At 53.4% G+C, this 12,333-nt stretch overlaps 1 protein-coding gene across 1 annotated transcript; it reads left to right on the plus strand.

Moving 5' to 3' along the window:
• Window positions 1-5,714: 5,714 nt before the first annotated feature.
• On the plus strand, window positions 5,715-9,764 carry ZIC3 (Zic family member 3). Its single transcript, XM_044427080.1, has 3 exons — window positions 5,715-6,894; window positions 8,276-8,439; window positions 9,579-9,764. Exons 1-3 carry the CDS (start codon window positions 5,715-5,717, stop codon window positions 9,762-9,764), a joined length of 1,530 nt encoding a protein of 509 aa, XP_044283015.1.
• The last annotated feature ends 2,569 nt before the right edge of the window (window positions 9,765-12,333 follow it).

Below are 12,333 nucleotides of genomic sequence, written 5' to 3' on the forward strand. Positions count from 1 at the left end.
TGGGGTCGATTTCGGTTTCTTTTAGAACGGGTGCCAGATCGAAGAACACGACCCGCGGGTTCTGCTCAGAGTGCAGGCATTTCAGGATATTTATTTGTTTGCTTGGTCAGGAAAGAAGTCCACTGCAGCCCATTTCTAGAGCCCTTAAGAAACGACAGCAGGAAAAGGGTCCCCTCTCTCCTTGTCCCACTGTTCAAATGTGGACCATTTTTTTTTCTGGAATAAAATGGGGGAGAGGGAAGCGGGTTGAGGTTTTGTGGTGCACTACTAGGAAAATATCTCTCTCATCTATATCGGTGTGTGAGAGAGAGAATCGACTGTACTGGTGCCATCATTTAGGATTGGGGGGCAGAATGCAGGATTCCACTCTGCAGAAAGAGCCCCCCCATCAAGAAGGTTTGAAATGAACGAAAGAATATACATTACCAGCCAATGCCCAGCCCCAAAACCTAGCAAACACCCAGCGGGCACCTCGTCACTCAAAGACGCCAGCTCTGCGTTCTCTGGGGAACCTCTTTTCTTCTCCTTCCCTACCCTTCGTCCCCATTGCAGCCAAAGGGTGAGAAGGAACACGCAACTAGCAATGTTCTCCCCAGTACTTGGCTGGCTGTTTTCTAGACTATTTGCGTGTGTTTGGCCTATAAAGCAGTCCTGGCCATTCCATCCCTTGCTACAGATGCCCCAGCAGATCCGGAAAAAGCCACAGCTGCAGACTTCCTACTTGGGAGTAAGTTCCAATGAACTTAATGGGACTCCTTTCTAAGCACACACACACAATGTTACGTTGTAAACTTCTATCCAAATAATTAACTTCTTCTTCTTTTTTTTTTAAATCTACTTAAGTGATTCTGAGCCATGATCCAGCCACATTAAGCAGCTTTATGTTCCATTTATTTTGATGGGAGGAAATTAAGCCAGGAAATTTCCTACTGAAATCAAGAGAAAAATACGGATTGATATTGGACAGCTCAACAGAAAGATAGCTGGAGAAACAGTGAGTGAAGAAGCACCATGCATCTGTAGAAAATAAATCAACCCGGCCTTTTAATGAGGATGAGAGGACAGATTTCCCTTTTTACAGTCAACATCCAAAGCACTGCTTTTAAAAACCACCTTTGTGCAGCCCTTTGCTACATAATTTAGTAGGTCTTTTAAAAAGGGGGGCTGGGGAGGAGAGGAGACACCCACCCACACCCTCTTCCCAAGGCTAGGTAAACTACTTTGACCTATTCTTGTGTACCCAATATATTATTTCCCCAGTCATAGAGGCCTCGACAGAGTTGATCGGGGGAAATGTATAAAAGAGATTTATAGGTTAATTTATGTTGTCTAATCTGCAAGTAGATTCCATGATGTCGAGTTTGCCTCCCCCGCCTCCTTTTCCTCCCCTCCTGTTTCCACACTCCTCCCTTTTCTTCCTAAGCAATAAAATAATAAGGGACCACAATCCCTTGTTTAAAGCTGCAATTTATATCTGCCTTTCCTCCTCCCTGAAAAACAAAGCAAAAGAAGGTCTCCCTATTCATCTCAGGGAAAACACCTCGCCTTCCAAAATAAATAACGCTTCCTTTGATTTCCCACTTCCTAATCAATACATCGGGTGAACGCATTTTTAAAACATGCACCAAAGTGAATTTGGCCTCCTTCTTCTTGAAAGTAAATCTGGATTTTCCCCCTCCCTCGCCTCAAAATTGGGGGAAAGATTTGTATGTCGTAAGCACGCAGTGTGTAAAACAAGGGTGCATTTTAAAATGCTTTTGTTCATTCCTCCCATAAAAACTTGGGTATAGAAATATAGAAAGTAGACGTGACCAAAAAGATCTTGGCTCTTGAATTTCACGGGTCCAGAGTTGGTGTGAGCACATACGCACGCCTCCCAAACACTTACATTAATCTGCATTCAGGTCTAGTTAAGTGTGTACTTTCTGAGAAGGAAAGACCGCCCGAGCGAGCGAGCGAGCGAGCGAGCCCGTCCGTCCGTCCTCCTGGTCGGCTTTTCGCATTGCCTTCCCGCGAACGTTGCTCTTGGACGGAGTTGTTCGACATCACCCCCGAGCCCGGAAACAATGAGGACAGGCCTTTTGCCCCAGCAAAGGTCATCCCCCCAGCTCGCCCAAAGCCGCGGCTTCACAGACGCCCCCTAACCCAAGGCCCCGTTGATGATCTAATTGAATTAGGCCTTTTTTTGGAGCTTGTTGCAGAGACAACGGAACACGTGCTGGAGGTAATTAATTATCTGACGGGGGCCTTGAAAGGCAGACCCACGGAACAGGTAGAGGGCCACTTGGGGCAAAATCAAGCTGGTGTTGACATGGGAACCCTGCCCCCCCCCCAAAAAAAATAAAAACAACAGACAGGCATGTACGTGCGTGGGGAGAAATGCTTCCTAAACAGTAAGAAGAGGCGTGAGGGGGACGGAGGAGCGGCGCCCATATTTTCATGGCCAGCCCGCTCTCTCCCCGACCTTGAGTAGCCCCACGATCTGGGGGCAAAAGCGAAGCCCTTCGGCGGCGAAGGGGATCCCCACTAGCTTCATCCCGGGTTCATTGCGGAGGCAAAACTCCTCCACTTGTTTCTTCGCAAGGACTTCCTCGTGGTCCCTTTCCCAGCTTTGGACTCTGTCTGCCCCCGAGCCCACCTCCGTCCCCCACCAAAGTGAGTAACCCAGAGGCCCAGTGGAAAAGGCTCGTGTCGCTCCACTGCTACCACCACCATCGTGCGGGGGCCATGCACACCCCGCTCATCTCCCCCCGCTCATGAAGCCCTTGGACTCCATCAACACGGAAGGAGGCAAAATTCCACGCTTCTCTCTCCCCCGCGCCTAGAAACGCAACCTCAGTTCCCACAACACAAGCCCCCCTCGTCCGCCCCATCCCGACCCCCGTCTTCCATTTCACCTTGCTGTCGCCCCCACGAAAAGCGCCCCCGAAGCAAGAGCCAACCAAGAGGGTTAGGGAAAGGAGTGGATCGGGTCAGGAAGTTAGTCTCTGAAGAAATGCAGAAAAGCGGCAGCGAAAAAGGGACGGCTCGCACTCACCTTCTAGGGGACGGGAGAGGGGCTCTGGAGGGTGGGAGGGAGGGGATTTGCGCCTGCTGCGACGTAAAACTGTGTTGAGGGATATATCTATATCCACATATCGGTGGTTTTATTTCCCCCTTTGCAATCCCCCCTCCCTGCTTTTTTTCTGTCCCCTTTTGGTTAGACGCTAAAATAAAGCCCCGCGAAGCCTTTTTCTGGGGCTGGCTGAGCGTGCGGTGGGGGGAGAAGGCTGTGAAAGGGGGCTGCGTTTCATAAAGGGCCGTTTGAAGCACTTTCTCAGTGCGTTTCTGAACCTGATCAGATGGTATCTTTCCTGCGGAGAGGCGGCGGCAAATGCTGTGAACCGCCTTCAATGGGAAGTCTTCGGGGCTCGAAAAACCTCCGCATATCACAATCCCTGGCATCTTTTTTTCCGGCGCCTTCTCTTTCCAACACTTGCTCCCCCCCATCGCTCCTTGAAAATGCTTTCCAGAAAGAGAAAATGACTGGATTTATTGGGGGTAGGGAGGTATTGGCGGGGCGGTGGGGGGAGAACAAGAACGCATGGTTGCAAACCATCGGTGTACCCCGACATTAAAACATCGTACTTGCTTAAAACATAATGCATAATTTTATGCAATATAGAGATATTTACACCGGGTGACTTTGATCTTCCTGCTTCGGATTTCGGAATAACATATCCTCTCTGCGCGATGTGTTATCCGAAGAACCAAAGTAGCTTACTAGCTCGATCCCACGCGCGTCTACTCAAAAGGTAAACTTCGTCGGCTTTACTAGCGCTTACTCTCGAGCAAGCAGGCATAAGATCGTCGCAGCCTGATCCGCGGAGGGGTGTCTTTTAGGCTGCAATTGCACGCGCGCTTTCCTGGGAGCAAGCCGCATGAAACCCAGTGCGACTTACTTTAGAGTAGGTACGTGCAGGGCTGCATTATTTATGTCTCGCCTCGCCAGCGCCCGATCAGATGAAGAGGAGTTTCGTCTTCCACTTCAACCGTGAAGGGGAGCGGGGTGCGTGTGCGGGCGCGCGCGCGTCGTGGGGGCGATGCTCGGAGAGAAAAGTAATGCGTGTCGAGGGAAGGACACACCTATCCAACTCCCAGCCATGCATCCCAGACTGTCAGCACATTGGAAAACAAATACACACGCAAACAAAACCCGAAGGAGATTAAATAAAAATATAATCCGTCTTTCTAAGCGCACGATCCTTCTGGGCAAACGAACAAAATCTCTCCCTCGCTCCACCCCCGCCCCCGCGCTCTTTTCAGAGTTTTCTGCGTGTCTTATTTGGTGCCATATTTTGAGCATCCGCTCGGCCGTGCAGCAGGCGAGCTTTGGGGGACGCGGGGTCAAGGGATGGGGGGTCGTTGCTGCCGCCGAGGCGGCTGCCCTGCGCCCAGCTGCACCCCAGCACAAGTCGGGGGGGTCTCGCGTGCCCTGGGAGCCCAAGTTGCGCATCGCGCTTCCGCGCAGCCCGCCCCTCCGCGCGCCCGGGCGCACTCGCCGCCCGGGTTTCGAGAGAGTCTGAGAGGGACCTCTTCTTTCCCGTGTCTTTCTTTTTGGATGTAGTGGGCAAAGGGAAACGGGAAGAGGGAGAAAGCCCTGCAGGGGCCAGGGAAGGCAGAAAGCGAGAGTTTCCCCCCAACATCCCGGGAAGATGCGAGCTGGGAAATACTCTATGCTTGGGGAGAGTCGCTTTCTCTCCTCTTCCCTTTAGGCTAAGAGGGATGCACAACTCATTTGCCCCGAGACCATCATCTTCTCCCCCTCCTCCTCCTCCCCCTCCCTCCCCCCTCAGCCACTCATCTCTGCCCCCCAGCCCCCCAATTGTATCTCCAGTAAACAAAACGTTTGGGGGCGGCGGGCATCCTTTCACCTTACCTGCGCTTCACTAAACCCAGCCCGGCCAATCAGAACGCGAGGCTTAAACGGAGCTGCCATATTCAATGTTAAACGCCGTCAATCACCGGGCTTTGGTCCAATGGGCAGGCCGACGGAGGGTCAGGTGACGGCTGGCCAGGCGGCTCCCCATTGGCTCGCAGAGAAGCTGTCTCCCGGAGTTGGGTATTCTCCTGCTCGCTCGGCCTCCCGCCCTCCCCCTCCCCCCGTTTTTTCGTACTTGCCCCCCCACCCCCGATCTGTGTTAGCCAGGGAGGAGCGGCTGACTTTGGCCAGTGCAAGGACGTCGCTCGGTTGGAGTGGAGGGAGCCCTCCTGGAAGGCAGGGGTGGAAGGAGGCAGCGGGGATCCCCCGGGGGCTGCGTGTGCGCGCATCTTTGCGCCAGTGCGTGGGGCTGAGCGGGAGCCTCCATTCCTGGCCCTCGAGGGCGAGTGGGTGGGGTTTGGGGCTGCCCTGGGGGGGGCGGCCCCGTTGTTGCTGTTGTTGTAGTTGCAGTGGCTTTTTTCCTACTCGACCCCCCCCCCCGCTCTCTTTTCTTCCTCGCGTTTTGGAGGCTCGCAGCGCGTGTGAATGCGGCACCGGGGATACTGGCGCGCGAGCCCTCCTGCCTGCCTCGCCATTGTGTGGGGCTGATCGGGGGGGGGGGGACGAGAGAGGAGAGAAGGGCAGGGAAACCAAATCCGGCTTGGCGCCGGCGCTGCCGCCGCCGCTGCGTGGAAGCAGCGGGGAAGGCGAGAAGACGCAGCGGAGGCTCGCCGTCCTCCTCCAGCGCCGGGCGATGACCATGCTGCTGGACGGCGGGCCGCAGTTCCCCGCGCTGGGCGTGGGGGGCTTCGGAGCGCCTCGCCACCACCCGCACGACGTGGCGAACCGCGACGCCGCCGCCGCCGCCATGGGACTCAACCACCCGTTCGGCGACTCGTCCTTTAAGATCAGCCCGTCCGCCCACGAGCTGGCGTCGGGGCAAGGGTCCGCGTTCACGCCGCAGGCTTCGGGCTACGCGCACCCGCACCACCACCACCACCACCACGCGCCGCACCCGCACCCGCACCCCGCCGGCCAGGTGCCTTCCTCGTACGCGGCCGCCGCCGCCGCGTTCAGCTCCACGCGGGACTTCCTCTTCCGCAACCGCGGCGGCGCGGGCCTGGGAGACGCGGCCGCCTCGGGAGGGGGCGCCGCCGCCGCCCAGCACGGGCTCTTCGGCAGCAGCGCGCCCGCGGGGCTGCACCCGCCGCCGCCGCCGCCGCCGCCGCCGCCGGGCATCGCGGAGAGCCCCGGCAGCTACCTGCTCTTCCCCGGCTTGCACGAGCAGACGCCGAGCCGCGCCTCCCCGACGGCGGGGCCCGCGGACAACGGACAGATGCACCTGGGCTTGCGCGGGGACCTGTTCGGCCGGCCGGAGCCCTACCGGGGCGTCTCCAGCCCCCGCGCCGACCCCTACGGCGGCGCGGGCCAGTTCCACGGCTACAGCCCCATGAACGTGAATGTGGGGGGGGTGACCGTGGCGGCGGCGGCGGCGGCGGCGGCGGCGGCGGCCGCCCACCACCACCACCACCACCACCACCACCACGCGCACCCGCACCCGCACGGCGCCGGGGCGTTCTTCCGCTACATGCGGCAGCCCATCAAGCAGGAGCTGTCCTGCAAGTGGCTGGAGGAGGCGCCGCCGCCGCCGCCCGCGCCGCGCTCGCCCAAGAGCTGCGACCGGACGTTCAGCACCATGCACGAGCTGGTCACGCACGTCACGATGGAGCACGTCGGGGGGCCCGAGCAGAGCAGCCACGTCTGCCTCTGGGAGGAGTGTCCGCGCGAGGGCAAGTCCTTCAAGGCGAAGTACAAGCTGGTCAACCACATCCGCGTGCACACGGGCGAGAAGCCCTTCCCCTGCCCCTTCCCCGGCTGCGGGAAGATCTTCGCCCGCTCGGAGAACCTCAAGATCCACAAGCGGACGCACACAGGTGAGCGCCCACCTCCCCCTTCCTCTCCCCCCGCCGCCCGGCCGAGGTCGCCTTCCCCAGCACGCACCCCCCCCCCGAGACCCCGGGGGGGAGCAGCAGCGGGGGCCGCGCTTGGAGGATCCGGCGCGCCTCCGCCGATCGCACTTTTGCGGAGCAAAGATCTTGGGGGGTTGGGGTTGGAAAAGCGCACGCACCGCAGAGGGGCCGAGCGGTCGCGCGAAGGGGAATTGGGGCAGGGGGCGCGCAGCGGGGCATCAAAGGGTCGGGCGGGGGGGCGGGGCCGGGGGGAAGAATTGGAGTGGAAATAAACCGAGAGACATGAAAGCGGCGGCGCGCTGGGCCGGAGATGGGGTTGCTCCTCCGCTTCGAGCTAGTCTTTCCCCCACGCTCCGTCGGGGCTGCGAGGTTTCCCCGCGTGCTGTTCCGCCGGTCCACCTCGCGCGATTTCGCGTGGCGGCGCCGGGGGGAGAAAACACCACATTTCTGGTTTGGTATGAGGTTTGGAGCAATTTCTTTCCACCTTCGCCCTGCCTCTGCCTCGCCTCCCCATCCCCACGTCCAGTTCCTCTCCGAACTTCCCTCCCCCTATGCTTAATGTGAGGAAAACGGGGGAGGGGGCTTGTACCCCCCCCCCCCCGTTGATCGCATTTTCCGAGAAATTTGAGTCTCCATAGCTCGGATGAAGTTGCCATAGAAATACCAGTGCTTCTAATTTTCTCTCACTTCCGTTCTGTCCCTCTTTTAATGCCTTGATCGGCCCATCTTCTAATTAAATCACAGATAACTGTTATTTTGTCAAAGTGCTACGTGTGTGTGTGTTCGGTTCCGTTCTTCCACAAAAAGGAGCATAAAGCTAGAAGAACTCAGAGAAAGAATGCAAATTTGGGGGTCTCCCGTGCGTCCTTACAAACCCGTTTGGACCGCCACAATTTATCTTCAGAGGAGCTTCCTTCTTCGCCCCCGGCGGCCCTCCGGCTCGGCCTCTCCGTGCTCAGATAGCTCCAAAATTCTGTTTTTATGTTCCCTTTAACAGCCCCCCTTGGAAAAGCTCGGATGAGCGTTGGACTGAACCGCAGTGCACCCCACGCCTTTGTTGGAGAGGAAGTTACCGGGCCTCGGTCCCCCGCTTCCCCTCCCTCTGGCCGAGCACGCGGCGAACGCGTCGGCGTTTTCCAAGGACAGTTTAAGGCAGAGAGAAGAGGAAGGCAGGACCGTGAAGTCGTAAGGGGCGGCGGAAGTTTTCTCTAAGCAGAGAGGGCCAAGAAGGAAGGAAGAAGCGGGAAAGCCATCTGTCCTCTGGCCAGGCTCCAGGCGCCCTCCTTTGCAAAACCAGTACCTGGCTCTTGATCTGGATCTCTTTTTATCCGTATTTAATTCGCAGGCGAGAAGCCCTTTAAGTGTGAATTTGAAGGCTGCGACAGGCGTTTTGCAAACAGCAGCGACAGAAAGAAACACATGCATGTGCATACATCGGACAAGCCATACATTTGTAAAGTGTGTGACAAGTCATATACCCACCCGAGTTCCTTAAGGAAGCACATGAAGGTATTTCATATACCCTGCTTTGCCCTGGAAAATCTGCCAATCATGTCATTGCCTACTGTGTGTGTGTGTGTGTGTGTGTGTGTGTGTGTGTGTGTAGAAAGAGACCTGTATAAAATCATATCTATTCATACAATTGTATATGTGTGTATATGAACATGTATGAGAATTACTTCTATGCCTTAATTTAGTGCATGCAGTTCTGCATAGTGATATACATATATTTAATATTATTAATCTGTGTATGTTTCAAGAGAAAGTGAGTGTTCTGTAATATATGTGCATAATGTATGGTTAAACATAAGCATGAATGCATGCATGATTCATGCATAGGAACACAAGTGCCCGTGTTTAATTCTGCAAATCTATATTGCATGTGTTGAATGCATGGAATGTTTCACTTTGACATAGGAAGCTAGATGTTCTCTTGGGAAACAGACCTCCATTTCATCTTTCAAGCGACTTCTCAGTTTGGAGAGTCAGAAATAAAAATAATTGCACACTGTGTTTTGGGTGTGTGTTAAATTTAAAACACTGTTTTCCAAATGGCCATGCCTGGCTAAGTAGGGGGCCTGGCTCCATCAGCAGCTCAACGGCTGGTTTAGCCATTCCCCTTGTTAAGTAATCTTTCATCGTGTGTAACTATTTGTTGAGCTCTCGATCTTAGTTTGTGAATGAGTAAATTTTGCCTCTGGGGATGGCTCAGAGAGGAGATTGGGGTGGAATGGAGATCCGTTTCACACAGTCAGAGAGCTCCTGAAATGTAAATTCCTTCCAAGTTTCCTTATACCATACTACAGCGCTACTTGGGAGAAGATGGCTCTGATTTCAGTCAGATGAATTGCAGCTAATGTGTCACACGATGTCTGTTTCTCAAAAGGGTGGGGGGAGGTCAGAATGGGGGAAGCGGTCCTCCGGAATTTATTTCCCTCCCCCATCCTGGCTTTAGTTTGGGAATCAATTCTGGAGCTTGGACACCATTTCGGTTTCCCTAATCCTTCCTTTAAAAAGGATAGACTAAAAACGTACTATTGATCTAGTGGCCACAAGCATCCTTGCCTTCCCCTTTTCTCACCAGCCAAAGACAAGGTGAGTGCTTCCTTGCTCCTGGCCTCCTGTGATTGTGTCCGCCTTCTTTTCAGGTCCATGAAACCCAGGGTTCAGAGTCCTCCCCCGCAGCAAGCTCCGGCTACGAATCTTCCACGCCCCCAGCCATCACGGCCACCGCGAGCAAGGACTCAACCAAGCCCCCCACGTCCACCCTTCAGACTCCCACCCCCAGTCACAACCCTGGCCTGCCCCCCAACTTTAATGAGTGGTACGTCTGATGGAGCAAACTTAATTCTCCACTCCGGACTGGACCAAAAGGATTTCTGGTGACATCAAAGGACGCTGAACTTATCCCTGACCTGCCATTGGAGTTTAGGGGACAAAAATTGCGGGAGGGAAAAAAACCCTGGTGTGTGTGTGCATGCGCACGCGTGGGTGCGCATGCATATATGTGGGGTGGTCTTTGGTTTCCCCCACCCATCCAAAAGCCAGAGACCAGACTTACTTATGTCTATTTTTCTCAGGAGTAGCAATTTCTTCTTTTTCTGCATCAACAGTTATTTCTTTGATTTTTTTCCCCTAATCCACTGTCTGAAGACACCCCCTTTTCTTTCCCTCCATTCTTGCCTTTCATAATTTGACTTCAGTGGATATTCTTTCTCCTCCCTCCTTCTTCATGGGAGGTTCAGAGCAGAGAACTGACTTTCCCCCTTGGCCTTAGCTGTGCTTGTGAAAAAGAAGAGGAAAACCCACGGTCTTAAAACTTGCCAAAGTTCTGTATTGTCTTGAAGTCTGTCTTCTTCCTTCTTTCCTTCCTTCCTCTTCCTCTTCTCTCTTTTTCTCCCTGTTTGTTTCCCCCATTCTCCCTCTTCAGTACCATTACAATTGTGAATGTATTTTGTCTGACCAGGGAATGGGGAGGGGGGTGTCTTTCAGTATATTTTTAAGGAGGGGGGAGATGTGATATTAATTTCACCCAGCTCCTGGCAGTTTTAGTACAAACAGTTGCCTTTTTGTAATAACTTTTTTGTATGTAAATACATATCCATGATGCCATATTTATCATTTGTAATTTAATTATTGAGACAAGTGCCGGGAACTGAACAATATTTATGAACAAAAAACAAAACAAAACAAAAAACTCACAAAAAGAAGAAATTTTTGTTTTCTAACAAAAAAATCAGACAAACTCTGTACAGCTTTTGGTTATATAACTGCTTTAGCATTAAAAGTTTTATTGTTTTGGAAAGAGTACAGTAGAACTAATTTCTTTCCAAGACTTTTCTTTTTTTCTCCTTTTCATTATTTCTGCCTTGGTTTGGGCATCTCACACAATCGCCAAAAGGAAAACAAAAGCAAATCAAGCCCCACAGCAAGTGGGGCCCAGAGCTTTTGAAAAGGCCCTCCATGTTCCGTGTTCTCTCTCCCCACCACTCCAGTGTATCGGGCTGGGCTGTTTACTTCTCTCCTTGTGGGAAGGAACCGTTTTCGGGGTATCTGGTCCATCCTTCCCTTCCTTAGATCCTTCCCCCTGCAAATGCCTTCCGTCGCTTTCTGGATTCTGCTCCACTTCACAACTGAGCTAGCAGCCTGGACATCGGGACCCCGTGGAAAGAAGAGAGCTGCTTTAACCTGTCCAGACGCATGTAAACACCCAAAGGTAAACTGAATGGTTTTTCTGTGTGCGAGTGCCTGTGCGAAGGCCATCTTGCGCCCGTGTGCGTGTGTGGTTTGTTATATGCTGTGCGAGCCCTCCAAAATGTCTTGTCCTTGACAGCCATGCTCAGCTCTTGTAACCTCATCTGTATAGTACGAAGTACAGTATATCTTATGTATGTATCCGATTGTATCCTGCCTCCTAAACAACAATAATTAGCAGTTACATCTCCTTAATTCCAGCGGCACTTACTCCTAAGTAACTGATGGTTTGTGCGACCCTTTAATCACTTCCATTCCCCAATAATTAACAGGGTAATCCTAAGCGTGTCCACTCAGCAGTAAGTCCCACTGAGTTCAATGGGCCTTTCTGGTAGGAAAATGGCTATAGGATTGCAGCAAAGGGCATCGAATGTGCCACGATTACGCGGGCTTAAATGGCTTCGCATTGTTCTTTTCTAGCATTGTAAACTGTACAACATACGGAGAGCGAAGGGGGCCTGGACGGAGCTTGTGTAGGGTTGAATTCACCGCTGGTGGCTGAATTCTGCCCATCAGTCTCATCAGAGAGGGCACAAGAAAGAGGTTTGGTGAAAGGGCTGTGTGTGTAAATAAGAAACACACATATTCATGCATGGCTACAATTTATGGCATTTGAAGGAATTATTAGGAGAAGGTTTGCCCCGCTCTGTGGGGTCGGCAAGCTGATTTTAAGCGAGACTAGGCCCTGCTCCGGCTACTGCTTTCCTGCAGGGTTGTGTCTTGCTAGAAATATTCAGGATACCGAAATGGCAGGGAAACCTCCAGAAAAAGCAGGAGGCCATCTGCAAACTGTCTTCGTATTATTACTTTTGCTGCTGACGGTAATAAAATAACTTGAGTAACTCAGCAAATAATAGCAATCCCAGCTCCTCCCCGCTCCTGAGTTGGAAGGAAGCTTTTGGAAAGCGGATCGTGGTTGCGAGGGCGGGCCTAGAACTGAGAGCGGTCCGGGGTTAGCCTATTTGCAGGTCTTGAAATAAGTTGGTGCGGCAGCAGTGTAAACATTTCGCTTCGCTGAGCTCAGTGGAACTTTCTCCCGAGTAGACACGTACAGGCGTGCCCTGCGCGAGGCGTGTGCTGTGGTTTCACCGATCGGTTGGTTGATCAAGTTGCTGTTTGCGGCCCCTTCCGCAGCACTCGCGATGCTCC

Source organism: Varanus komodoensis, unplaced genomic scaffold (assembly GCF_004798865.1).
Source record: "Varanus komodoensis strain SLA01 unplaced genomic scaffold, ASM479886v1 scaffold18_1, whole genome shotgun sequence".
Lineage (NCBI taxonomy): Eukaryota > Metazoa > Chordata > Lepidosauria > Squamata > Varanidae > Varanus > Varanus komodoensis.